General features: G+C 39.9%; 2 protein-coding genes across 10 annotated transcripts in view; one reads left to right on the top strand and one right to left on the bottom strand.

Moving 5' to 3' along the window:
- NRDC (nardilysin convertase) overlaps positions 1 to 17,982 on the top strand; it is a 106,178-nt gene extending 88,196 nt beyond the window's left edge. The window contains exons 18-33 of one of the 3 annotated variants that reach the window (XM_059136133.1): positions 1,024 to 1,147; positions 1,688 to 1,774; positions 3,713 to 3,832; positions 5,223 to 5,274; positions 6,142 to 6,292; positions 6,746 to 6,873; positions 9,739 to 9,901; positions 11,673 to 11,704; positions 11,972 to 12,110; positions 14,222 to 14,269; positions 14,563 to 14,615; positions 15,028 to 15,111; positions 15,746 to 15,836; positions 16,069 to 16,185; positions 17,035 to 17,124; positions 17,280 to 17,982. In XM_059136133.1, coding sequence (XP_058992116.1) covers positions 1,024 to 1,147; positions 1,688 to 1,774; positions 3,713 to 3,832; positions 5,223 to 5,274; positions 6,142 to 6,292; positions 6,746 to 6,873; positions 9,739 to 9,901; positions 11,673 to 11,704; positions 11,972 to 12,110; positions 14,222 to 14,269; positions 14,563 to 14,615; positions 15,028 to 15,111; positions 15,746 to 15,836; positions 16,069 to 16,185; positions 17,035 to 17,124; positions 17,280 to 17,477 — 1,677 coding nt within the window. In that variant the 3' untranslated portion in view covers positions 17,478 to 17,982. Of the gene's footprint in view, positions 1 to 1,023; positions 1,148 to 1,687; positions 1,775 to 3,712; positions 3,833 to 5,222; positions 5,275 to 6,141; positions 6,293 to 6,745; positions 6,874 to 9,738; positions 9,902 to 11,672; positions 11,705 to 11,971; positions 12,111 to 14,221; positions 14,270 to 14,562; positions 14,616 to 15,027; positions 15,112 to 15,745; positions 15,837 to 16,068; positions 16,186 to 17,034; positions 17,125 to 17,279 lie in introns of those variants that run through there. The other 2 variants (XM_059136134.1, XR_009345098.1) reach the window with 2 other exon arrangements.
- The window catches only part of OSBPL9 (oxysterol binding protein like 9), a 165,181-nt gene continuing 153,724 nt past the window's right edge, over positions 16,413 to 27,869 (bottom strand). For 6 of the 7 annotated variants that reach the window (XM_059136137.1, XM_059136140.1, XM_059136135.1 and 3 more), the window contains 10 exons: positions 27,174 to 27,259; positions 25,827 to 25,998; positions 24,485 to 24,569; positions 23,584 to 23,694; positions 23,250 to 23,313; positions 22,988 to 23,128; positions 21,570 to 21,648; positions 20,631 to 20,722; positions 19,165 to 19,300; positions 18,184 to 18,887 (listed from right to left, as the gene is read on the bottom strand). In XM_059136137.1, coding sequence (XP_058992120.1) covers positions 18,813 to 18,887; positions 19,165 to 19,300; positions 20,631 to 20,722; positions 21,570 to 21,648; positions 22,988 to 23,128; positions 23,250 to 23,313; positions 23,584 to 23,694; positions 24,485 to 24,569; positions 25,827 to 25,998; positions 27,174 to 27,259 — 1,041 coding nt within the window. In that variant the 3' untranslated portion in view covers positions 18,184 to 18,812. Of the gene's footprint in view, positions 16,886 to 18,183; positions 18,888 to 19,164; positions 19,301 to 20,630; positions 20,723 to 21,569; positions 21,649 to 22,987; positions 23,129 to 23,249; positions 23,314 to 23,583; positions 23,695 to 24,484; positions 24,570 to 25,826; positions 25,999 to 27,173; positions 27,260 to 27,869 lie in introns of those variants that run through there. The other variant, XM_059136136.1, reaches the window with a different exon arrangement.

The following is a 27,869-nucleotide window of genomic DNA, read 5'->3' as shown; positions in this document are numbered from 1 at the left end:
CCATATGAATTCTCATAGCAGTTTTCAGTTGGATGATTTGCCCCCCAGGGGATATTTGTCAGTGTCTGGAGACATTTCAGTTGTCACAACTAGGGTTAGATCATCTAGTGGGTGAGAAGCCAGAAGTGGCAGCTAACCATCCTACAGTGCAAAAGACAGCACCCCACAGTAAAGTATTATTTGGACCAAGATATTAATAATGCTGAGGTTGAGAAACCTTAATAATAGGGTATTCCAAAATTTTAGAGGTAGGGAAAGGTAAAGGAGGAAGCAGTAATCACACATTCTTGTTATCTCCTAGAAAGATTGGGCCCTGGGGTCCAAGTATTCCATTCTGAACCTCCATTTATTGTTTTTTCCTCAAAGAAATAGTCTTTAGTTGGTAGTTAGGGTTTCAGACCTTACCCACAAAATCTTGTGTTTACTCCTACCATAGTTGAAGGATTACTGAAGGGGGGCCTTGCTGAGGGATCATTTTACTGATTCTTGGGGATGAAGTAGTGTAAGCATAGTCTTTGGAACCATGTACAAACTTGTTTAGAACTCCACATTTGCTATTTCTAGCTGTGTTGTTCTGTGCATATTATGTAATCTTTAACCCAAGCAAATTAGATAACTTTTAACAGGAACCGGAGTCGTATTCTTTATAAAATTGAGTATACCTTAGAGTTGTTTTAAGATTAAATGAAATAATGTATGTTAAAGACTACCTGGCACATAGTAAAACTTAGTAAATGAGAACTTAGTAATTGAGAGCTATTTTTACTGCTAGTTCTATTACTATGTAGGATTTGAAATGAACACAGTTTATAGTATTATTAAGAAACATTTGAAACAATTAATAGACTAATGAAGTTTTATAAATTGGGGTGTTCATGAGTATAGATAAATTTCATGTGCATCAAGATGTCAGGATCTTGGGGATGCCTAACATAATAAGGTTTTGCCTTTTTAACAGAGATGTATTAGGTTAAAGTTGTTATTGTGTGTGTTTGTGTGTGTGTCTCCTCCTACCCCAATTAGGTCATTGCTGAAGCCCTTAATCAGCTAGTTCCGCAAAAAGCAAATCTTGTTCTACTGTCTGGTGCTAATGAAGGAAAATGTGACCTCAAGGAGAAATGGTTTGGGACTCAATATAGTATGGAAGGTAAAATAATAATTGTCTTACAAGTTTAAGTTCATCTGACTCATCTGAGAATTTTTATTCCTTAATAATTTGTCTGATGGTTCCTATGGGAAAAAAGTATAAACTTTTTTTAGAAGTTTACTTTGAAATGAAAATTATTCATACTGCTTTGCAGAAAATTACTTTCTACTATGTTTATATTTATTATGGCTAGTGAAAAAATCCTGTTTTCTGGGTAGTTTGGGGAGGAGTTTTGACTATGTTTTAGAAAAGTACTTCTGAAATGTCAGTGTATGTGTATATCACCTAGAGATCTTATTAAAATACAAATTCTTATTCACTAGCTCTGGGGTAGGGCCTGAAATTCCGCATTTCTAATAAGCTCCCAGGTGGTACCAGTGACACTAACCACACTTTGAGTAGTAAATGGCTAGCATGCCTGGATATATTACAGTTTTCCTGAGAAAGAAAAATTGATTTGTGAAGGCTAGTTGTTAATTGGTTTGTTATTGAGAATTCTCAGCATTTTTTATTGGATCAGTTTGTTTTTCATCTCTACAGATGTTGAAAACTCTTGGGCTGAACTATGGAAGACTAATTTTGACTTAAATCCAGATCTTCATCTTCCAGCTGAAAATAAGTACATAGGTCGGTGAAAAAGTAGTTATTATACATAATCTATTTAGGTATCAATAAAACAAATAGCAGCTGTATAGTGCATTTACAAAGTGTCATTTGATTTCCTATTTGAGCTTCCCAGTAACATTGTTTTCTTACTTTTTTGAATGAGAAAACCAGAGGCTTAAAAAGGCAAAGTGACTTTTCCTAGACTAGTCAGTTGGTGAAGGGAGAAAATAGGACTTAAATGTATCTTGAGACTCCCTGAAACTTTTGCTTTTTCTTAGGAATCATAGCTGATCCTTTTATGTCAAATCTCTGTAGGAACAGCCATTATCTTTCCTGGTTGTTCTAGTGTTTTTTAAACCAGAAGTTTTGTGAAATCATTGTAGTGGGTTTTCAGGTCAGTGTGTAATGAGTTATGAAAGCATTAAAAAAAAAAACACAGGATGGAAAATAGTAAAATGTTTAATTGCTTTATAAGGAAAGGGTTTTATTTCAAGAACTTTGGTTCTGTATAGAGATATATGTGTATCTGTCTGCCTGTCTACATGCCTGCAATGGGAAACATTCTAACTATGAGAAGGTCACTGGTCTAGGTCAAAGGTTACAGTCGATATAACTAATTTAATCAGAACGCCATTTTCCCTAGCAATTCGACTCCTAGGTATATACCCAAAAGAATTGAAAAAAAGTAGCCAAATAAATACATGTACATGCATGTTCATGGCAGCATTATTCATTAATGGGAAATAGCCCATATGTCCATCAGTGAATGAATGGATGAAAAAATTATGGCAAATATATACAAAGGAGTAATACTCGGTAATAAAAATAAATGAAGTATGTACATGCTACAAGATGGACGAACCTTGAAAACATTATGCTGAAGAAGCGAGACATAAGGGGTCATATAGGATTCCATTTATATGAAATACCCAGGATATGTAAATCCATAGAGACGGAACACAAGTTGATGGTTGCCAGTGGGGGGAGGCAGGGGAGTGGATAATGGGAAATGACTATTTAATAGAGTATAAAGGTTTCCTTTTAGGGTGATGAAAATGTTTTGAAACTGGATAGAAGTGGTGGTTGCACAACATTATGAGTGTACTAAATACTTCTGAATTGTTCACTTTAAAATGGTTAATTTTGTTATATGTATCTAACCTCAGTTAGAAGACCAAAACCTTTTTTAAAAGTCTCATATATTTTAAACAATTCAGTTCCACATCTTGAACTTTGAGTATCTAAACAACCCAGTTCTTTTTAATAAATGTAACAAGTAGTTTTTTATATTCTTGTTTTCCTTTCAGTAACTTTTCTCACCTACATATGGATGAAACAGTTTATGTTTTCATTAACTTAGAGGACAAATTTGACTTTGTTTTTTGGGGTAAGATTTTATTTGCCAGAAAAAGAGCAAGAGAGAGAGTGAGCAGAAGCAGGGGGAGCAGCAGGCAGAGGGAGAAGCAGGTTCCCGGCTGAGCAAGGAGCCTGATGGGGAACTTGATCTCAGGACCCTGGGATCATGACCTGAGGTGAAGACCTAAGTGACTGAGCCACCCAGCCATCCCAAGTTTGACTTAGATAGAACAGAACTTTTTGTTTCAAATGTCCTTAAGGTTGATAAAAGACATTTTCATTCAAGAATGGATTTTTTTATAAATTGGTTTATACAACTATCCTCACTAAAGGCCCTTCTTACAGTTAAGACTATCTTTGAGAAAGACAAAGAAGCAGAACGTGGAGAGATCAGAATTGATCATTAGGAAATTATAGATTTTCAGAGTTCATGTAAAGGCCAAGAGAATTTTCTTTTCTGTGTTCTAATTTATTATATTCTAGCATTTGAATTTGGCTTATTTTTGCCACAAAGAAAAGTTATCTAGACTTCTAAAACCAAGAACAGATTATTGGGAATCATGTTAAATTACTTGAATGAATTATTACTCTTTTTTTCGTTAGCCACGGACTTCATGTTGAAAGCTTTTGACTGCCCTGAGACAGAATACCCTGTTAAAATTGTGAATACGCCACAAGGTTGCCTGTGGTATAAGAAAGACAACAAATTCAAAATTCCCAAAGGTAAACTGTTTCCCTCTGGAAAAGGAGTGAGCTAGGTATAGCAACTCTTTCTCCACTTGGTAGCAGCCTATTTCTGTGTGTCCGTCACCTGTCTCCCTTTATCCTTCCACTTCCAGAAAGATCTTTTCTTTCTTTCTTTCTTTCTGTCTGTCTGTCTTTCTTTCTTTCTGTCTTTCTTTCCTTCTTCTTTTTTTTTTTTTAAAGATTGTATTTATTTATTTATTTATTTATTTATTTATTTGACAGAGAAGAGAGGGAACACAAGCAGGGGGAGTGGGAGAGGGAGAAATAGGCTTCCTGAGGAGCAGGGAGTCCAATGTGGGGCTCAGTCTGAGGACCCTGGGCTCATGACCTGAGCCAAAGGCAGATGCTTAATGACTGAGCCACCCAGGCGGCCCTGAAGATCTTTTCTAGGCTTTTCTATCAGATCCATGCTGTGCTCCAGTGCAGTTGCAGAAATCCTTGTATAAATTACAGATTCTAGGAAATACATAAGGATTCAAGGCTAAAATGCAATTGTTTTTAAATACTCTTCTTGCAGTTAAGTGAAAGCAGAGCCAGGTGTTTGACCATCTTAGGGAATGGGTGGTGTGTTAAGAGTATGCTGAAGGAGATTATTCTTAGACACAATAGCTAGCCTATTCCAGTATTACAAATGTAAAATATCCTCTATCACTCTCCCTCTACCATTTTGCTTTTATTGTAAGAGAATCACAGTATACAGTTAAATAGACTTAAGAGTTCTTGTCTTTAATGTTGACCCAAATGTCTTTAAAGTTGACCCAGACTGTGTTGCATTTTTATTTTCTGTTCTTGTGCATAGCATAGGAACTTACTGAAGCAGCTTGGGATCCAAAAAAAAAAATAAACAAAATGAAATCCTTTCATTGCCATTTAACCCAGATCCCCAAGCTTAACACAACTGTTCCATGGCTCTTAGGCCTTCTTGAGTTTTGGGGAAGGTGTTTCTTGAATTACTTACCAGTGTTTCTAAAAATGGTCTTAATATTTATTCAGCTTCTTTGGAAAGTCTCTGCTATAGCTTTCTGTGAGCATTGAGATTTTTTTTAATGTTTTTGACATGTATACCTCCGTAAACATTTTCTCTGAAAAAAGCTATTAATAAATATAGCATTCCTAGGCTCCTTTGTGTGTCTGTGTATCTGATCTTCCCACAGATTACAGTGTGCCTTCTGGATACTACTTAGAATGGTAAATACTACTTTTTTAAAGATAACTTGAGGATAAAGATGTAACAAGGATTTAAGGGCTAATAGTTTATTTCAGAATTTTTAGAATCTGTGATGTTAGGGGCATATAGCAGATGTACAAAATATTTGAGGCCTCTGGCCTGTATTTTCTTATCTTCTTTTTTTTTTTTTTCTTTTAGCCTATATACGTTTCCATCTGATTTCACCTTTGATACAGAAGTCTGCAGCAAAGTAAGCAATTGTCCCCTTTACTGGAAAATGTTTCTTTTTGAGAAACTATTTTGTTTAATTCTGAATCATTCCTTCATTTTCTCTATTAGTACTGAGCTGTGCTGCTGATTTATGTATTTTTTTCTGTGCCCTAAACAAATTACTTGTATCGATACTAAACATTAAAATGGAGTTGTGGCAGCTCCATTTCCAGCACCAAGTTATGAAACATGCTGATAGTGTACAGTAGTCATAGTATTACTGGATTGAGAAGGTTCTTTAGAGAGGAGTTTGGATTAGCTTCCAGTCTATAATAAGAACAAATGCATCTGTTGATCCTATATTTAGAAACTCCCAAGGAATCTGATTATACTTTGTTTGTAGCAAATAACGTATTTATAGATAACTGCACTGTGGGAGGTCAGTCCTAGAATGTGCCTGAGAGGTGCTCAGGAAATGTTAGTATACTTCTTCCTTTGCCGCTTAAACTGCAGAATCTAGCCTTAGAATGAGAGGCAGCACTAATATTTATTAATACCACTTGAAAGAGTATATTAACCGCCTTCCTTCTCTCAGATTTTTAATTTGTCAGTCAGAAAACCTGGGCTGCAGGGATGGCCAGAGCCTTTGGGCCAGTTGCCTTTTACACATACCCCATTTTTCAGTATAAGCACTAACATTTTACATGTGTGCGTAACATGATGAGGATTGGGAAGCACTGCTGAAGGTAGATATTCTGTAATATGCCTATAAAACGAGTCCTGGGTAAGCTCTATTTACCTTTGAACTAACTGTCTTTCTAAACATGGAATTTCCTATTCCAAACCCACATTCGTTCATGTTTATTTCTTGCCAATTAATGGTGGTGTTTGCATTTTATACTCTCAGTGTGGTCCTCTTTGATATCTTTGTCAATATCCTTACCCATAACCTTGCGGAGCCAGCATATGAAGCAGATGTGGCCCAGCTAGAGTATAAATTGGTAGCTGGAGAACATGGTTTAATTATTCGAGTGAAGGGATTCAACCACAAACTACCTGTAAGTACAAGTGTTCTGTTTTGCTCATAAAGATGTTTAAATTTTATGTTTGTTGCCCCTAAAGCACCAAGTATAGTATGGATGAGTTGGTATAAACAGAAAGAAATGTTCACTGATGTGGATTAGCATGTTTTCTTGGCTGGTGACACATAAGAGCAACGTATTGACTAATTACTAGCAATGCATGCAATACAGCCTCTGCTTCAGGCTTGATTTCACAGCCCTTTGCTGTCAGTTTCTCTGCAGCCAACACTGGATAGGATAGTTTGATAAAAGTTGTCATTACTTCCAAAATTAATATATAAATGTGATGCCCTCCCAGTTAAAGTCACATTTAGGGGCAGTGGAGATAGTGAATAAAAAATTATTTAAGTTTATTTGGAAGAAGAAAATCTTTAAGAATAGTGGATTTCATGCTGCTTTACTCAAGGTTCCCCTTTCTTTTCTTTTTAGCTACTATTTCAGCTTATTATTGATTACCTAGCGGAATTCAGTTCCACACCAGCTGTCTTCACAATGATAACTGAACAGTTGAAGAAGACCTACTTTAACATCCTCATCAAGCCTGAAACTCTGGCCAAGTGTGTATACATAGGATCGGCTTATATTTTGAAGGCCTGAAAGTATTTGCCTTTCTAGGGGTTAGGTGTAGGGGGAATGAGGCTGTAGTTTCAGTAATAATTTTTCAAATTAGAATTGGCTGTGGTGGGGCGCCTGGGTGGCTCAGTGGGTTAAGCCGCTGCCTTCGGCTCAGGTCATGATCTCAGGGTCCTGGGATCGAGCCTCGCATCGGGCTCTCTGCTCAGCAGGGAGCCTGCTTCCTCCTCTCTCTCTCTGCCTGCCTCTATGCCTACTTGTGATCTCTCTCTGTCAAATAAATAAATAAAATCTTTAAAAAAAAAAAAAAGAATTGGCTGTGGTTAAGGAGACCATCCATTGGGTTATAGGATTTCTTTATTTTCTTTCTTTCTTTTTTTTTTTTTTTTAAGATTTTATTTATTTGACAGATAGTGAGAGAGTGGATACAAGCAGGGGGAGTGGGAGAGAGAGAAGCAGGATTTTTGCTGAGTAGAGAGCTCCACACGGGGCTCCATCCCAAGACCCTGGGCTCATGACCTGAGCTAAAAGCAGACATTTAGTGAGCCACTCAGGTGCCCCCAGGTTATAGGATCTCCAAACATAGCTTAAGTAACTCTGTGAGTAGGACTAAAATAAGCCTACTGACTCTACTCAGAGGCTAAAGGTAAACAAGGATGTTTTTTCCAAAGTTTGTAAGTAAACAACAGTTAAAGAAATACTGGCTTTGGAGCCCCTGGGTGGCTCAGTGGGTTGGGCCGCTGCCTTCAGCTCAGGTCATGATCTCAGGATCCTGGGACCGAGTCCCGTGTCCGGCTCTCTGCTCAGCAGGGAGCCTGCTTCCTCCTCTCTCTCTCTCTGCCTGCCTCTCTGTCTACTTGTGATCTCTGTCTGTCAAATAAACAAATAAAATCCTTAAAAAAAAAAAAATGCTGGCTTTGTTATAGTTCAAAATTGCTTTACTGCTGATTTTAGTATATTGGGTATTGTTGTGATGAAACAGTTGAGTTTAATTGCTTAATCTGTCACTTACCTGGCAACTGTAGCTATCCAGAATTCAGCCAAGTTTCCAGAGGACAGCAAAAAGGCTTCTGACTGTATAATAATGCTTAAACCCTCTGCTCATACCACCTTGAGGCTTTCATTAGAGCCTATTCTTTATGTTATTTTTTTTTAAGAATTGAAAGCATAGTCTTAAAAGAGATTTTCTTTTTTAATGATTTCATTTATTTATTTGACAGAGACACAGTCACAGCAGGAACATAAGCAAGGGGGAGTGGGAGAGGGAGAAGCAGAAAGGTCAATACAGGGCTCAATCCCTGGACTCTGTGATCATGACTTGAGATGAAGGCAGAGGCTTAACAACTGAGCCACCCAGGTTCCCCGAGCCTGTTCTTTTGTCTAGGGCTAATGGTAGCCTAGATATACCTCTGTGTGAATCAGAAAAAGTACCCTTTTGGATGCCCTCTTTCAGCAGGAGGAGCCTTTGTGGGAGGGAGAAAAAAGTCCCCTCTATGCAGACACAGCCCTTTGAGCACGTGGCTTGCTTGATCTTGCTGAGCATCTAGAAATGGTAAACAGCACAACCTTATATAGAGACCCTACTCTTGACACAGTTATTTATTTCATGGTCAGTTCTTTATTTATTTTAATTTTAAAATTTAAATTCAGTTAATTAATATATAATGTATTATTGGTTTCAGAGGTAGAGGCCTGTGATTCATCAGTCTTACATAGTACCCAGTGCTCATTTTACATTATATGCTCTCCTTAATGTCCATCACCTAGTTACCCCATCTCTCCACCACTCCTTTTTGACACAGTTATATGGAGCCCACATATGAACAAAATTCAAAAGCAAGGCAGGTGGCAGTTAAGAGTCAGACTGGTAGTAACTGATAATTTGGTCATAAAAAGTTATAAAAACTAATAACCAAATGTAAGTTGGAAAGGAGAGTTGTCTGGGACTTTCAGTATGATGAAAAATAGCCCTGTGTATCCAGTAACTCCTGAATACTACCTTATTAAAATGTGGTAGACTAATAATTATACCTATTTATTTGTTATTTGCTACATATAAAACCTTTATCTGTATATATCTATTTAATTCTGTCCAAAACCTTATAATGGTAGCCATTACTATTTCCCTTGTTTCACAGATGAAGATTAATATCAGATTAATATCTGAGTCACAGATATTAATTTGCCACGTTCCAGCAGTTTAGTGTGAGGAGGGAGGAGAGTTCGGGGTGGGAGAAGTTGGGGGGATGAGGAACAGGGGTTGGTCTGATTCTGGCCTAGAGCCACTATGTGTACTATGTTGTCACTGCAGTAATAGATTCCCATAATGCTGGCCGCTAGTAATTAATAAAATGTTAATGAGATTTCAAACAAAAATAGTAATATTCTAAGTTGGTGTGTGACTCATCTGGCAACTAATGTGAAATTTTTATTTTGCAATTGAGACAGGTAAGTGAGTTGTACCAGAGAGCAAATCTATATATAATTTTGTGTATGTAATTTTAAGCACTTTTTGGTGATTATGACATTTTCTCCCATCTTATATAGAAATTCTTTTTTTAAAAGTTTTTATTTATTAATTTGACAGAGATCACAAGTAGGCAGTGAGGCAGGCAAAGAGAGAGGGAAGCAGGCTCCCTGCTGAGCAGAGAGCCTGATGCGGAACTCAATCCCAGGACTCTGAGATCATGACCCGAGCCGAAAGCAGAGTCTTAACTCACTGAGCCACTCAGGCGCCCCCAAAATTCTGTCTTTTTAGAAACATGTTACCTCTAGAAACTTAACAAAATCTTTTTTTTACCTTGATTCATTTCAAAATGATGAAACTTTTTTTTCTGCCCTCTGAACAGAGATGTGCGGCTTTTAATCCTGGAATATGCCCGTTGGTCTATGATTGACAAGTACCGGGCTTTGATGGATGGCCTTTCCCTTGAGTCTCTGCTGAGCTTCGTCAAGGAGTTCAAATCCCAGCTCTTTGTTGAAGGCCTGGTACAAGGAAATGTCACAAGCACAGTGAGTGTGAGGTGCTCTCTTGCTCTTGGCTAGGTCTGAATGCTGCTGTGGGCTCTGGAATTGCATTAGTTCTCCAGAAAGAGAAGCTCTGTAGAGTTGTCATAGCACAGCCATTCTGATGCAGTGCAAGACTTTCTTAATGAGAAGATTGCTGATAATGGATAGAGCTTTGGATGAAATGGATTGGGTAAATACATGGTATTGGTTATTTGTTGAAGATTGTGTGTGGAAACGACAGTTTAGAAATTAAAGTGTAAGCTCTGGGGTATACTGAGGGATGTACACAGACACACACACACACTTTGGCAGAACTTGTATATCAAGGTTGTGTGTTAAGGAGCTTGGGCTTTATCTTGTAGTAAATGGAAAAATCAGTGAAACATCTAAAAAGGGATTTGTTGTTAAGAAAGATGCAGGGACCAGTTAAGAGGCTTTTATAAGAGTTGACATGATTCCGGAGTTTATGAGGTATGCAGAGTAGTCAAAGTCATAGAAACAGAAAGTGGAGTAGTGGTTACCAAGGGTTGGGAAGGTGGAAAAAGGGGGGAGTTGTTTTATGGGTACAGAATTTCAGTTTTGCAAGGTGAGGAAGTTTTGGAGTTCCGTTTTACAACATTGTATTTATACTTAACACTATGGAACTGTACACTTAAAAATGGTTAAGATGGTAAACTTTGTTATGTGTGTTTGACACACACACACATACACACACACACATGCACGTACACATTGAGGCAAAAAATGATGAAGCCTGAGGTTAGGCAAAGTAAATGAAAAGAGAAATAGTGCGGTAGAGGATGGCTAAAACACTGACTAATTGGATGTTGGTCTAATAGAGGAGGGAGGGGTTTAAGATGATGCCTGTATTTCTTGCTTGAACCAGTGGGTTGGTGGAAGAGTGGGAAAAATAGGTTTGGGGGGCATATGAGGAGTTTGTTCTGACATATATTGAGTGGGATAGGTATGTGGATCTTGTAACTAAAAGGCCTCTTCCAGCCAAGAATGCTTGTTTGGGACTCCGTAAATTACTTGGCTGTTGACCATCTTTCTTCATGGCTTCCCAGTTTCTCAAGACTGGCCCTTTGATGGAATATATAAGTGGCCACTCTTGAGACTGGCTGCTATCTCCTCTCCACTTCCTGTCTTTATTCCCCAGCCTTCAAACCAGCCTTAGTTTCTTTCCTCCCCACGTTAAGTTTAAAAGCTTCAACTCATAGAGAGAAGTAGGGTAGCTGCCTGCTTTTCCGAGCACAGTTGGAGTACTGGGCGGGGGTCCTTTTGGTCTAGAGGACTTAGTACCATGAATTGCTCTAGGTAGAAACCACTGTAGAGTTGAGCTGACACCTCCTTTTATACCCAATTTTGTAGATGAGAAAAAAGAAGTCTTGAGAGGGGAGAAGAAGCATTCACTTAGTGTTAAAGTGTTGTTTTATTGCTCTATGCCGTGTTCAGTATTTATAGATCGAGGTTTTGATAACATAGTCACAGGTGTCACAGAGGACACAGCCTAGTAGGCTAACCTGGACAGTTAAGTTTGATCATGTCACAGAGTACAGGTAAACAGAATGCCAATGGAAGAACAGAGGAGATGTTCAGTTGTGAGAGCCTCTTAATTTTCAACAGTCATAATCAATGTTGTTGAGAGACTATATCTGCTTTCCTTAATTCTATCCAGGGCTTCTTAAAGAATTAGAATATTGATATTAGTTGCTTCTGGGTGAAATTAATGTCAGGAGAGCCTGCTATAGTTATTTTCTCTTTTGCTTCCTAGGAATCAGTGGATTTCCTGAAATATGTTGTTGAGTGAGTATTGGTTTGTTTTTTCTCTGTGGGAGTTGTTTATTCCTACCAGCAGTAGGGCCTTGAGCCACAGCTCAGTTATTACTAAATCCACAATGAATGATGCTCCTTATGGTAGATTTTCTTGAAGCTGGTTGTATAAACAAAGTTAATTCAGAAGGGACTATGGGCAGCCTGACCTCCTCTTCACAGTAGTTTGTGAGGTAAGAGTAGTTTGTGGGGTAAGAGGATAAAGGCACTGCGCAGTGACCCATACTCATTGTTTTGCAGCAAGCTGAACTTCATGCCTCTGGAACAGGAGATGCCTGTGCAGTTCCAGGTGGTAGAGCTGCCTAGTGGCCACCACCTGTGCAAAGTGAGAGCTCTGAACAAGGGTGATGCCAACTCTGAAGTCACTGTGTACTACCAGGTCAGTTGGCCCCTTTACAGATGGCCATCCTCATGGCTAAGTATCTTTAGGGCACTAAAGCCTAAGTACTAGGGCACTAAAAGTCCAAAGTACCTGGAAGTCGTGACCCTACGACTTTCAAGGCCCTTTTGCAGTTACCTCTGTAGCTTTTAATCCTTAGGGTCATTTGTCTTCCTGAAGCAATTGAATTTTAAAAATTGCTCCTATTAGTGAAATGGATCCTTTTACAATCATAGGGCTTCACTGAGTCATTCAGCTACTAGTCCAGAGGGACAGAGACTGAAGAGTGGTTGGAAGTTCCCATGTGTTCCCCTGACAAAACCCCAAGTAGCAGGGTATTTTTTAAAAGGACAGTTTTGAAAAAGAGACAAAAGTAACATAGCTAAGCGACCAATATATAGCAAACAGAATGACTACCAGAGTCATAATTAAAAGTTTTAAAGCATCTGAGATAAAGGACTTGTCACTGTATTTTGATGATGAATACGAAGTCCAGAGTCCCTTACTTCCCTGAGGTCCTACTAATTGGGACTTGAATCTATTCCTTGTGTCCTCAGATCCTGTGTTCTTTCCGCACCATTCTAGAAAGGCAGGATGGGGCTTAAAATAAGAGCTTTTCAACAGGCTCAGTTGGCCCATAACTTGTGGTTAGTCCCACTTAATTCTAGGACAATGGGGACCTGTGCCTATCTAGACTGATCTCAGACTTCCTAAACTCGGGTTCCTATGCTATGGTTCCTGGATGTCCTGCATGAGGAGAGATGACTTATCTTGTCAGGCCCTGTGAAGATCCTCCTGGTCTGGGCTTTGGGCAGGCCTGTCACCTTGTCCTTAAACTGTTTCTGGCCCTGGACCTACGTCTTCCTATAGAGACCTACCTCATCTGTGGAGCTTATCTCACTCTGGCTATAGATAACTAGTTTGCTTGCTTTTATCCAGGTTCTCAGCTTTTCTTTAAGATTTGAGAGAGCAAGAGAGCTAGCGAGTGAGCGGGCACAAGCAGTGGCGAGGGGCAGGAGGAGAAGCTGACTCTCTGCTGCGCAGGGAGCAGGATATAGGATTCCAATCCCAGGGCTCTGGGATCTTGACTGGAGCTGAACGCAGACGCTTAACCAACTTCAGCCACCCAGGCTCCCTGTTCTCAGCTTAATGTTTAAAGCTGAAATGACTACTGGGCCCAGATTTCATAAATGATATGGCCTGGCCCTGCTTAGCCCTGTCCACATTTCCAGTGTTTCTGCTGCTCAAAATCCACAGTACTTTCCCTGTTGTAGGGTGAGATTTCATATTGTGGGACCTTGATTGTTGAGGTACTTTCTATTACCTCTTAGCACTTCCAAAACAAGCTTTCTTTACAGAACCACTTCCCTCCTCCCAGAGGGCATTTTGAACAGAATATCTCCTTGTCTAACTGAACAGGACTTGCAGGACACACAGGCTTTTAGCCTCTTTCTTTAGTGAAGTGGGAAGGGACAGTCTGTTAGAGGAACCTGACTGTGGGATGTACTAGCAGCATCCTTGCTTGTTGGCCTCCTGCTTTCTTTCATGCTGACTGCATCATTTTGCTACTCTCCAGGACAGCCAGGATGTGGTCTCCCAAGTATAGTATCCATCTGCCTTTTAGGAATTTATTGACTGGTTTGGGTTCCTGTGTGTGGCCTTAGAAGCTTCTATTCATACCCGTTTTGTCTGAGGAATCAGTCCAGATACCCTTCATTGATCCCAAATATTTTCTATTCTTCTTCTTAGGACCTTGAACTTTAAGTACCTAACTTCAGGTTTTGTTCTTTGGGTCTTGGGCAGGAGCCGGCAAGTTGGGTATCACTCCAATACCCAAAGTCCAGTTGGGACTCACCTCCATTGGGACATACAGTCCTGTGCAAGGGCCAAGAATACAAATGATCAAGTGTGATTTCTGTCCTCACAGGCTGTCTAGTGGGAAGGTAGATAGGTCAACAAAATTGTAAATAAGGAAATAGAGAGTGTGATCAGTACTCTTGGGGAAAGAGAGTAGGATGGATTCCTGAATAAATTATCAAGAATAGCTTGATTCTTAAAAAGTATTTTAAGCCACTGGATTTTCAGTTGGTCTGACCAACCTCTCCTTTCAGTCAGGTGCCAGGAGTCTAAAAGAATACACTCTTATGGAGCTGCTTGTGGTAAGTTGTAATAAAGAAGAGTAATGTGTTCAGGAGCCTCTGACCCACTATGAGGACTGGCCTTTCTGCCTGGGAGCCAGGGACTTGGGAGGGGTCAGGGACCTGTTTGGTAGGTGAGATGGTTATTTTTGGTATTGTCATCTGCTATGAGCATGGAAAGGGGGCCTGGGCAATTTAGGAAGAAGGCAGTAAGGGAGGCTGGACTTTGGGGTTATGTACAACACTTGGGGGTTAGAAATGGAGGTTTCTGTGCTGGGAGGAGTTGGGCTGATGGGTAGTATGTTGAATTACAGATGCACATGGAAGAGCCTTGTTTTGACTTCCTTCGAACCAAGCAGACCCTTGGGTAAGTCTGCTGGCAAGAGCACTGAGCTCAGATAAAGGTCTGGGGCTTATTTTGTAGGCTGTATTATCAGATATCCTGACTGAGTGCAGCCTCTTGGAGCTTGCTGGTCCTTCCATGTTTTAGAGTCATACTGGTCAAAACAACTAGAATCTGCATCTTGGACTATGATCAGATTTTTAGTTCAGTCAAGTTTCAAAGATTAGCAAGGAAAAAAGCTAGTGCGTAGTTCTCAGTTCAGAAGAGGGGTGGACACCCTAACCCAAAAATGAAGTAGATGCATACCATCTGGATTTTCTTTTAGATCTCCAGGTCCAGTTAGGATGTGCAGAAACCCTTCCCACTCACCTCTAGTCTCTGAGGGCAGGGCCCTGGGGACTACCTGAGTTCACAGAACTTTTCATTCTGGCCGTAGGTACCATGTTTACCCTACCTGTAGGAACACATCTGGGATTTTAGGATTCTCTGTCACTGTGGGGACTCAGGCAACGAAATACAAGTGAGTAGATGGGCGCAACTATTATTCTTAGCCTGGAGATTGGGGGTGATAGGTGCTTCCTTAAACCTCAGGCAACTCTGAGTAGGGTTTGCTTCACTTGGGGGTGGAGATGCAGGGTGGGTCATAGATGGCCTGATCCAAGATGGATCAATAATGGTTCCAATGATCCTAGAAGGCCTGTGGTATTCCATGGTCACTGTGCAGGGCTTGCCAGTGTGTCCTCTCTGTAGGCGGGCCTGAGGACAAGAAAAGCAGAAATGGCTGATCTGGCATTTATCCTAGAACCAGGATTCAAGTCTTGCTGGTTCTCAGCTTTGGAGCGGGGTCAAGCATGGGTTGTCACTGCTTATGTGCTGAGGATGTCAGAAGGTGGACTACTAGAGTTAGGGGTTGGGTCCTTTTCCGTTCTCTCACTCAGCTTAGTGAAAGAGTACTGATGCCTGGAAGAAAAGACTTCAGTCTCTTTCTAGAACCATGCCTTAGCCCTTTTTCTCCTTTGCATTGTTTGAGACCAGGTTTTTTTTTTTTTTTTCTTTTTTGGTGCAAAATACTGATTTTATTAAAGCATGGGAATGGGACCTATTAGCAGAACTGCTGCCTCCGGTGACTTTTAATTGAAGATATTTTGTTTCAGTTCTGAAGTTGTTGATAAGAAGATAGAAGAGTTTCTTTCTAGCTTTGAGGAGAAGATCGAGAACCTCACTGAGGAAGCATTCAACACGCAGGTGAGTAATGCTGGCCTGGTCTTTTGCTCCTTTGGCCAGTTCTTGAGTTTTGTAGTTCCACCTTAATGTGACCAAAATGTCTTCCTAGCTTCATCCCTCCCCTTCCTGCTGGCAGGTCCCAAGTGAAGGGATCACAGCAGGTCTCTCATAAACCAGACCAAACAGGATCAAGTGTGTGCTGGGGCAACTGGTGTGATGCTACATCTGAGGGTTTCTCTCTTTGGTGGAATAGGTCACAGCTCTGATCAAGTTGAAGGAATGCGAGGATACCCATCTTGGGGAGGAGGTGGACAGGAACTGGAACGAAGTGGTCACCCAGCAGTATCTCTTTGACCGTCTTGCCCATGAGGTAGTAACACCATTTTGAGTATCAGAGTCCTGACCGGGACTCCTGATTTTATGAGTCACAATCCCAAGCAAATCAGTATTGTGTGGAAAAGACCAGATCCATTTTTGTATTGGTACTGTTTCTGTGTAACGTAATTGTTTTATATATTGTGTTTATATTGAGGCTCACTACAGATTTGTGAGGGAAAAAGGTTTCTGCTATTTAAAGAAAATAGAGAACTTCTGATCTTTGAGCAATTCCTCTCCAGATTTATTAATTCTGGGTGTCAGGTCTTTTTGACTGCTTCGGGCCCAAAGTAATAAAACCTACAAAAACAGCTCTAGGACCTGCAGTCTAGCTCTGAGAATATAACCCTAACATGATGAATTAACAAAGACACTGAGGCAAAAGGGTGGTTTAACAAGAGGTTTCAGCCCAGCTCAAAAGGTGCTCCAGTTTTCTGATCAGAAGACAAACTTCTCTTCATCTGTTTCAATTGTTACTGTATTTTCTCAGGCCAGAGTATGCCTTAGCATGCACCTGAGAGGTTACACGAAGGTGGTGGATTTTGGCTCCGTGTGTACTACTCAGCTGTTAACTATAGCATCTGCTACCCTTTCTTGCTTATTTGCCAGGGTTAACTATTGCTATGAAACACAGAAAGGTGTGTCACAGAAGCTCATTTTCATCCTTCTCTGGAATGTTGAGGGCAAGCTGAAACCTGGAAGAATAAAATGATATGCTCAGGTGCTAAGCAGAACCAAAGAGATCTGCCTAGGGGGCATGTTATTTAATAACAACTTTTTCAGAAAATACACTGCTAGTCTTTTACAGCTTTCCTTCTTTCCTATCTTCCCTTTCTCCTGCAAGATTGAAGCACTGAAGTCATTCTCCAAATCTGACTTAGTCAACTGGTTCAAGGCTCACAGAGGACCAGGAAGTAAAATGCTCAGTGTTCATGTGAGTATAGTAACTGAACTATAGCTCTGTCCTTTCCAGAGCAGTCATTCAGCCCAGTTACCATTCCCTGAGTTTGGGTTGGGACTAGATTCTAATAGGTCTTTGCCCCTATCGGGTCAGCATGTTTCTCACCTCAAGTCTTTGGCTTCTTTCAGGTTGTTGGATTTGGGAAGTATGAGCTAGAAGAAGATGGTTCCCCTTCTGGGGAGGATTCAAACTCTTCTTGTGAAGTGATGCAGCTAACCTACCTGCCATCCTCTCCTCTGCTGGTAGACTCTACCATCCCCATTACTGATATCAGGGCTTTCACATCAACACTTAACCTTCTCCCCTACCATAAAATAGTCAAATAAACTGCAGTCTCGTTGGCCTGAAGCATTGTGTATTTAAAAACGTGTTTGTATTTTATGAAGTTACACTACTACTAGTGCCATTGAATTTTTTGCACTGCCATCATAGAATTTGATTTATATCTCCTTCTCCCACATTATGACTAACAAACCAAGGGTTACTACTATAGCAGCTGGCAGAGAGAAAGTAGCAGGGTATGCCAAGTGTTACCAAAAAACTTGCAGAAGCAGTTTGAGAAGACCCGGCCTGTCTTGGTTCTCTCAGATGGAGAACCTTGAGATTCCCTGTCTGATGTTTTAGTGCCTAAATGCTAGGTGCTAATACATGTGTGTGGGTTTTTGGTTTCTTTTTTTTTTAATGTATTTTTAAATAAAGATAGTTCTGTAATGTCCTTCAGAATGAGCCATTTGCTGCTGTGGCATTCTTTTTTATTTGTCTCAGTGTGGGGTGGGGATCTAAAACCCTCTTCCTAAACCCTCTAAGGCAATAAAATATTTTTGGATAAAATGTTGGGAGGCCTATGTGTGCTGTATGAGAATTCAAGGAACTCTGGAGAATAGCATGGTGGGGATAAACAGAGAACACAGAATATAAGGGAGGGTTGAGAAAAGGGATGGACCCCCTCCATTATGTTAGGAGAGTCCTTGTGTAAAGCTACTTAGCTCCTGGATTCAAGGTTGCCAGATAAAAGAAACACATAAAAAAAAATTTGGAAAAATTACTTTATGAAGCCTTAAGAAGCATTGAGTATAATTAAATATAGTCCAGAGTTAGATACAATTTAATAATAGTCCAATTCCAAAACAAAAGTTGTTATAAGTGAGGCCATGAAATTTCCTAACACTTGATTTTAATACATTGCACTAAGTTTCTAAAACAACTCAGAGGAACCAATATTTACAGTAGATGGAATATTTATGAAAAATCTGGCATCAGGTATATATGTATGTATGTGTGTGTGTGTGTTGTGTATAGAACCCAAGATTATGTGAACTAGGAACAGATGTATATCTTAACAGCCATACTAGGTGTGCAAGGGTTAAGATCGGGATTTATAAATGCTTTTGAAAGCATGGGGTTTGGGGAAAAAAGCAGACATCTTGTTTTCAAAACCTGAAGTTTTTCTCAGGACTGAAGTCAAAATTGTAACTGCCACAGAAAAGGAAAAAAGGGAAGCTTTTCTCGCTTTAATTGTTCATCTGCATCATAAAGTCCAGTATCCCTGAGATAGGAACCACTGCAATAAGAAGGGAGTGAATAGGTTCTCCCAAAGGAAGATTGCTGCTTAATTATGCCTATTGCCCTGGTCGTCAGGTGTAAACTTTGCATTTCCCAACCTAATGCTTGGCAGCACCAAGACGTTTCAGTAATGGTTCATCGTAAACCCAACATTCTCCATCTTCATGAAATAGCTGTAAAAGAAAGGGGGAGAATTCAGTTATTCACTTGCTTTGTATGCCTACAAATAATATCAAACTTCTTATTGTTTTAGGTCTTCTCCCCCTCATTACACTGAAGTGAGTTTCAGGCTGGGACCAGGGCTCACCTTGTTCGTCACTATGCTTATTGAGAAGAGGTATACTACACACTACTTCAGCATTCACTGAAATGAATGAATGACTTACAGCACAGGGTACAGGGGGGGAGTAGCAGCTGGTAGATTGGGGCAGGCTCCCCAGTCAAGCTTACCCTTGTCTCCCACTGAATTTCCTTTTCCTTCCTTTCCCGAGCTTCTGCTCTTTGTCTTTCTTCAAGTCTATGCTTGGCTTCGGTTGCTGCATCAATGTCTCTGATTTTTAAGTTGAAAGTGACATCCTTCCAAAGGCTAAAGGAAAAGAAGTCAAGACACGGAGTATTAGATGGACAGAGGAATTAGCAAACTTGAGACTGAAAGACTAGAGCCCCACTCAATTCAGCATAATGCAAGTAAAAGTCAAATGGCTTTAAGAGTAGTTCACAGACTGAATTTCCTTAAAGTGGTACCAAGGTACTGGAATAATGGACAGAGAAATAGAAGATTCCCCTGCTAGTTTCAAAGGAATAAAATAAAGGATGGGCAGAAAGCTGGATATATGGTACAGACAACAGAGAAGAAAACAGAACTGAAACTTGGGATTTTACTTCTGGCTGTACCTCTATCTAGCTATGCAACTTTGGGGCTTATCAGCTCACCTCTCTAGGGTGTGAGTTTCCCTTACTGTAAGTCAAAAAGTGTTCGATAAGGGCAAAGACATACCATTTCAGAAAAACTCCCCTGAATAGTGAAATCTGGAGAAACAGTCTGAACAGAGAGAATAAGGATCAAGAGGTGAACGGCAGAGACTTATGGAGGTAGGAGATGTGGTTTCTTCTCAAGGCCTGGAAAATGATTAACTAGGTAACTTTACAACGGAAGACACCTAAGGACCAGAGAAGTGGCCATGCCTAAGATCCCCCTGTGGTGAGGAGCAAAGCACAAATTTCTACAGATGTCCACTTACAAATAACGAGCAGGCAGTCCAGCCACGCAGACTGTTAACAAGTTAGAGACAATAGCTGGGTAATGATTTGTAAGATCCTCTTCTTTCACTTAAGAAATGCCCAAATATGCTAAACAAAGAACTTCAGTGTGTGATTCTCATCCCACTGAGAGATCCTGATTTTACTGTGGCAAATGGGAAAGGAAAAAGGTATGTCTGAACTAGATCTTTTGATGGTATTAAGGAATTGTTTCTTCCAAGTGTGATATTGTGGCTAGTGGTTTTTAAGTCATTTTAGAGTTAAATTTTTTTGAAGTTTTTGCAACAAAAGACCTTAGAGTATTTGTACACACCTCAATAGGGAACCTCACTGCCTTCTCTTATAAACCAGAAAGATGGTGGTAACCCTGCACACCGTGAATATCTATTATATCCCAAGCATTATATATACGATGTGTTTGTCTCATTCAGTCCTCACATCAACTGAGGTATCTCCCATTTTAGGAAAGAAGGCAAAGAGAGGCAAGCTGACAGTCATGGTTAAAAAGCTAGTAAGTGGGAGCTCATATGAACCCAGGTATTCAGGATTAGTCTGTGCTCTTTATGTTCTGCTATCATGTCTCCAAAACCCAGCCCTGCCTTTGCTAAGCCATTAGCAAGGGCACTGCGATAAGAGCTCTAACAAAGTCCTCTTACCAGCGGGATTCATATTCATTCTGATCTTCCAACTTCCTCACTTTCTTCTTAATTATAGGCAACTTCTTGGTATCTATAAAAACTGCATTTTCCTAGAAAACAAGAGGTAGATGTTTTATTTGTTCAAATTGTTCCAGGAGGAAAAGTCAGCTCTTCCCAGAAGGCTTTAACAGATTTAATAAATCCCACATGGGAATAGTATGTGTAGACTGTGAGTTTCATATGCTACCTTCAGCTTAAAATATAGTGGTGTATCTAAGTCTTGGTAGGAGGTCAACAGAGGTTTTTAATGTGGCTATGTGCTACATGCTCAATATTAATTTCTTAGGAAAGTTAGATTCATAAACAACTAATTCTAATGTTAAACACTGAAGTGCTTCTTACATTTCAAATTCTCCCAGTCCAAAATCCAGTTCGTTTGCTCCTCCTGTTAATCCCATACCACCTTCTTCCTACTTTTATTAGGTACTGTTTCCAAGTTTCTTGAAGTCAAGGACTATCTTACTCATTTCTGTATCCATGGTGTCAGGCAGTAAATACGTTTCTTATAAAAAGTCAAGTTGTGTATACAAACACTAATTAGTTTAGCACTTAAAACATACAACCCGTTCTAATAAGACAGCTGTCACTTACTGGGTATTTGCTATATGCCAAGCATTATTTTATTTTATACATATATAAAATAATATATATTTATATATAAATATTTTATATGTATATTATATATATATATATTTTTTTTTTACATACACTGAGTATTCTGAGAGGAAAGGGGAAAATAAAATATATTGCTGGGGAAGAGGTGGGGAATGAAAAGATTTCCTTGAAGAGATGGCATTAGAGTTGGCCTTGGTGTTTAAATTTCTGGATGGCAAGTGTCTACAATATAGCCTACAATAAGTGTAGAATATAGGAAAATATAGGAATATAGGTTCTTACCCCTGTTGCATATTTTGCATACATTACACCATTCCATTCCCCTTCAACTGAGCAAAAAGACTTCTTATCATTTGGAGAACTAAACAGAAAAGGAAACATTTCTGTTAGTCTTAAGCTGAAAACTACCAAAGAATCTGGTCAGAGCAGAACATGGAAGAGCAACTGTCTTGGGTAAAAGCAGCTTAGCGGAACTGGATTTCCCTGAGCCAACTGGAAGAATGAGGCCCCTAAACAAGATGCTAATGAATGCAACATCCCATGAATAGTGGATATGAGGTGAGCAAGAGAGCCCTGTGCTGGAGACCCTGGGGCTACAAAGGATGAGGGATGGTCCCTGCTCTCAAGCTGTTCACAGCCTAGTTGTGGAGGCACTGCCACTGAGATTCTGAGTGGTAAAGTGCTATGGTGAGTTTATGTGAGCAGTGGCAATCAAGGGCAAAAGTGTTGAAATGAAGGTCAGAGAAGGTGTCACTTATGGATGTAAACCTGGAGACCAGGCTGTTCATCCTGAGGAAGGATCCTGAGCTCAAACGGTCCAAGGTATCCTGAGGCCCTGAGGTCCTAAGGTCAAACAGTTTGACTTGCTGGTGCTGGTCTGGTTACCTTCAAGGAACACTGAGAAGCAGGCCGACCCATGCCTTTGTTTTGGACATCTGATTTCCACCATCAGTTCCAGTGGTGACCTGTGCTGCTCTCTGAGCTCTGCCCATATTCTCTGACTGCAGTAATTTTTTAGATTTTACACTGATCTTCAGGTAAACTTCATCATGTGTTCATGCACCTTCCTGCTCAAGATTTCTTTGGATGCTAATTATGCCATCCCAATTAATTTCCCCGGAAAGCTGGTTAACCAGTCATGTATCTTCTTCCATCTGCAACCCTATTCCTACAGGGCCTCTTAAGGAAGACAAAGTCCTGCAGATTCTTCTCTTCCAGGCAGATTCTGAATCCACCCAACTGACTGTTGTTACCCAGACAGCACAACTATCTTCATTTGACCCTAGATGGAACCAAGCCAAGATGTGATGGTTACTGTTTTTCCCTAGTAAAGGCAAAGAAAAAAGGACTGTGAGGACTTGGGAGACAATGCAGTGGGAATCACAGGGTCTACTATACAGACTGGCCCACGGTCTAATGAGTCAGGAATCTATGATTTGCATTAGCTGGCAATCTGCTAAGACTCCTCTCAGGTTCCTAGGAAGGAAATCCCAACAGTGAATGCTTCCTGTTCTAAACCGAGATTTTAGGTCTACTGATAAGGAATTTCAGGAAGAGACATACAGGATGTGAAACAAGTTTACAAAGACAAAACCATTGAAACAGTTAATTCCTCTTAATAAAAGTTACAGTTCAAGACAAAAAAGAAAAGTATTTCAGAGAAGCAGAAGAGAAGAGAAGCAGAAAAACAAAATACCTACAAAATCTCAGCAGTAATTCTGTGCTTCTTGCCCCCATAGAAAGGTTTAGTGTGGAAGACGATATTTGCACTATAGCCAGTTTTGGAACAACTGATGTTGCATTCTCCGCCTAGTTCCACCCAGGGCACTGTGAGGATAGACCTGCAAAACCAAAAGTGCAGGTAAGGCTGCCAGTTCAGAGGACAGAAAAGAGGGGTGTAATTTAAGGAACAGCAGGTTCTGCTGCCAGCTGATCAGAGGAAATGGATATAGCTCTACTTGCCTTCCATAACCATTGGGGAATGTGAGAATATAATGTTCATCATAATCTAGACACGAGACACAGCCTGTGAAGAGAAGGGATAGAATCTCTGATGAGCATAAGGCTTTACCGTCTGGATGCTGGATACTCCAGGATACTCCATTCAATTTAGGGAAAAATCAATCCTGCACCCTCCCACCCCTGTTCTCCTCCCCCATACACATGCTTATATGCAAACAATGACATCCAGTCTGGCTTTCTTGGTGCCATTTTCCCTCACAGGACAAGGGTCCACAGCACATATTACAATAAAATTCTATTAACACTCTAGTCTACCCAATGCTCAGAGACTTACCCTGCCCTATGTTGTGCACCCCAATCGACATCCCAAGGAATTTTGATTTGGTCCAGATATGAGCATTGAATTGTATCTTCTTGTTAAAGCACTCAGCATAAAAGGCTGAAACTGACCAGAAATTGTTTTCAATTAGTGCACTACATAGCTATAGTCCCCTCTCCAACTCAACCTGGAGAAAGATCAGGCTTCATGGGGAAAATCCTGGTGTCCCTCAAAGAACAGCTTCAAATGAGGCCAGGAAGGACGTTAATTGCCTTTTATACCGTTTCTCCCAATGCAAGCACAACATAGGACCATTCTGCCAGGAACTTCCCTGAACCATGAGGGAAGCAATCCTGGAGGCTTAAAATCCTCTAGTCAGCAAGCCATGTTCTTGCCCCACCACAAGCTGGGCCCATCCACTATTTCCAGTCTTAACATTGTTGAGCAAATAAGACATTAAAGATATGCATTCTCTCCACTATGTCAAGAACATACTGTGTATAAACTACATCTCATTTATATAAACCCAAAATTGCTGAGGTCTCTATAGCACAGCTCATTATACGTGTGATTTTAGAAGGACAAGTTAGTTTCCCACATCCCTGCTTTTTACACACAGCTAATCAATGGAACAGAATCTTTGGCACTTACATAAGAAAGAAGAGGAACCAATCTTCATAAGGTTAGGAAGATATAAGGATAAAATGCCATAAAATCCATACTATAGTGAACTCAGCTATGGAACTTTTGTGTTTTTTATTATTTTTTTAAAGTAGGTCCATGCCCAACTCTGAGATCAAGAATTGCAGCATGCTCTGCCAATGGAGCCACCCAGGTACCCCAGCTTTGGGGCTTTTAATGACCCTCTTTAGACAAAACAGTTTGAGAATGGATGGTGCAAAGCTCTGTAACTTACTAGGTGGATGATGGGAAACCTGTTCAGCCACAAACGTCACACAGTTTTTGGAAACCCAGGGAACTGGTCCTTCTGAAACTAGCTCCTGTAAGTAAATATAACATTTTCTTTTGGCGTGGAAACAGAAGTGACACTGTGGATAATCTAACAATTAGAGTCTCTCCGCCTCCCATGGTGGTTAACTATTCCCTCTTCCACAAGTCCAAGCCACCTTACACGTAACTTTTATTATGGCACTTAATTTCACTACTAGAATTACAGTTTTGTGTCTGTCTCCCTTCACTAGACCTCCCTGACCAACAGTTCCTTGAAGGCAAGCATTAAGTGCCTAACCCAGGGCCAGGCATGGCACAGATGACAGTCACTTATCAGTCTGCCAAATGAGTAAGAACAGACACATTATACTGCCTTGTCTTCAGTAAGGACCACATGTAATGAATCACACAGAAAGGGAGAGATATGGAGAGTTCATGGTTTGCTCAGAGGCTATTATGTGCCAGGCACTATGTGCTAGGGCCTCTCTACATTTGCTTGAGTCTTCCCTTTTCAACATCCTCCTCAAACCAATCTCTAGATGTTGGGGCCCTGAGAACTCAGGTCTGCATTATCTACTCTTCTCCAGGCATGCTGTCTTACTAGCTAAGTGTACCTGGTTCCAGTACTTTAAATGCCATCTAAATATACTGAAATCTCTAAAAGCCCCATTTTTATCCTAGACTTCTCCCTAACTCCAGACTCTTAAAAATTCTGACTCCCTACTTGACAACTCCACTTAAATGTATGTGTAATTCACACTTGATATTTCCAATTAGTTCTTGATTTTTCCTTCTCCAAATCTAACTTTTTTTCCTTTTTTGTAAATGGCATCAATGAACTGCTGAAGCCCACATGAAGGGTTCATCTGTCACCTTTCTTTTACCTCCCCCGGCTATCTGTGTAGTACTACCTCCACAATATAGCGTGAATCAACAATGAATCTTCTGGAATAATGCCAAAACTTCCTCAGCTATAGTCTTGCTTCTATTTTTGCCCCTTTCTGATTTATTTTGCACAAAATCATTACAGTGATTTTTTTAAAACAAAAATGCAATCCTGGTAAGCCACAAAATTACCATTACAGCCCACAAGGTCTTGCATGACATGATCTCTGAATCTCACTTCATGCCACTCCTTTCCTGCTCACTATTATCTAGAGGATGTTGACCCAACAATTCTGTTCTTCTGGGGGTGCTGTGCATCTTTTGATCACTATCTTTACCATTATTATCTGCCCCCAAATAAAATGAAATCTTGAAATCAGTATGCAATTCAATATCACTAAAAACATCAGTTCAGAACTCACTGTGTTCTCTTCAGTATCATTTGGCAATGTCCAGTGACACTGAAAGATTTCGCCTAAAATGGGGTTGTATGGCTTTTTGGCAACCGATCCTTTCCTTCCTGCATGAAAGGCGGAGAGGTACCATTTCACAACCTGAACCATTCGATCTCTGGCATCCTTCTGGTCACTAATGCTGGAAGGCAGAAAGACAAAATTTAATGTCTTGCTTTCTGACAGGACACAAGCTGATGCTGCACTCCTTCACATGGTCCACTATAAACCAGGGAGAGAGGACCCAGGACCGAGAGTTTTTAAAACTGAGACATAATATACATGATTAAACACACTAGTCTTAAGTGTTTGGCTTGATGAATCTGATAAATGTATAGTTAATTAACCTGAATGACACAGGTTTTAACTGTGATTCCTCTTACATGTGGTTATTTTTTGATAAATAAAGTACTGTAAATATATTTTTCCTTATGATTTTAATATTTTTCCTCTAGTTTACTTCATTGTAAGAATACAACATATAACACATGTAACATACAAAAATATGTTAATACTGTTTGTGTTATCAGCAAGGCTCCCAGTAGGCTACTATTAGTAAAGTTTTGGGGGAGTCAAAGGTACATATTTTTGCCTACATGGGAGGTAAGCACCCCAAAGCCCCACACTGTTTGAGGGTCAACTGTATACCAGTGTTAGCCAATGTGTCCACCCATTGTGAAACCTCAAAGTGATTTCTATCTGGTTCCAGTAAACCATAGTCTAAGGCCAAGGAATGTAATAAGAAAAGATGGATTGTAACACCCTGCTTTAAGGAAAAATGTCCTGCTACCACTGAAAAGCAATGTGAACTCACCTCCTTGTAAATCAGTGCCAACTTTACTTTCCTTTTGCATACATATCTACTATTACAAGCTAATATTTAGAAGTTATGAGTCAGTCTGTAATCTGGACACTAGACTACCAGCTCCTCAAGGGCAGACACTGACTTTTTTTTTTTCCTGGCAAATGCCAGGTGCTTCAGAAAGGTTTGCTAAATTCAGATAACTGAATTTTGTTGTGATGAAGTATAAACAGTGATTACCAATCCCTGGATCAAATATGTTCCAGCCTTGGCTTTATAAGTACTGGCTACCTATTAATGGGCTCTCAAGATTTTTTTAGTGTCTAACTTGACTGCTTAACATCACTACCATATAATCTAAGCAAACAGACAGGCATCTGATATAAGCAAAGTATTTAATGCCTTTTCCTAGAAATGTCTGAAAGGTAAAAGGAAAAAAAGAATTCATCTATTCTGTACAAAGAGAAAGTTACCAAGTAACATCCTAAAAATTGGAAACTAGAGTGTTCAAATACCTCACAAACAGATCCGGATGTGCAAAAAAGTCTGCATACATTTCTAAAAGAGATCTTCTTTCAAGAATGAATGTTGGAAGAACTACCTGAAAAACATAAACATTTGACCCTTGTGGATCAAATTCCACTACAGATAAACAGATTGCTGAATTGTTTTAAAAAACACAAAAACAAAAACCCCCAAACCCAAAAATCTCATTCCAATCATGGTATACCCACCATGTACTGCCCAGGCATGCTTCTGATACCCACTTCCCAAACTATTCTGATTCAGAAATGCCCATTAACCTGCCCAACAGATGGGAAACGAAGAACAGATTTTGAACATTCAGATGTCACTTTCTTCGTGCAATCTCCCTAAAGCTCCTGAATCAGAATAACAATGACAAATGACACTCAGTAGCTACCCTCTGATGCCTACACACATTATGTTCCTTTACAACAATCCTGTTCAGAAGAAACTATTATCCCTATTTTACAGTCAAGAAAAATGAAGATCAAAGAAAATGAGAAATTTTTTCACTGCTCTGGACTGATGTGAATTCTGTACTGAATCTCTGCACTTTCTTTTTTTTTTTATCTTATTTTTTATTTTTTTTTTAATCTTATTTTTTAAATTTATTTATTTGACAGAGAGACATCACAAAGAGCAAAGAGCCCGATGCGGGACTCGATCCCAGGACCCCAAGATCATGA

The sequence above is a fragment of the Mustela lutreola genome, chromosome 10 (genome assembly GCF_030435805.1).
Source record: "Mustela lutreola isolate mMusLut2 chromosome 10, mMusLut2.pri, whole genome shotgun sequence".
Lineage (NCBI taxonomy): Eukaryota > Metazoa > Chordata > Mammalia > Carnivora > Mustelidae > Mustela > Mustela lutreola.
The sequence above is the reverse complement of the archived record's forward strand: the minus strand, read 5'-3'. Positions and strand labels throughout refer to the sequence as shown.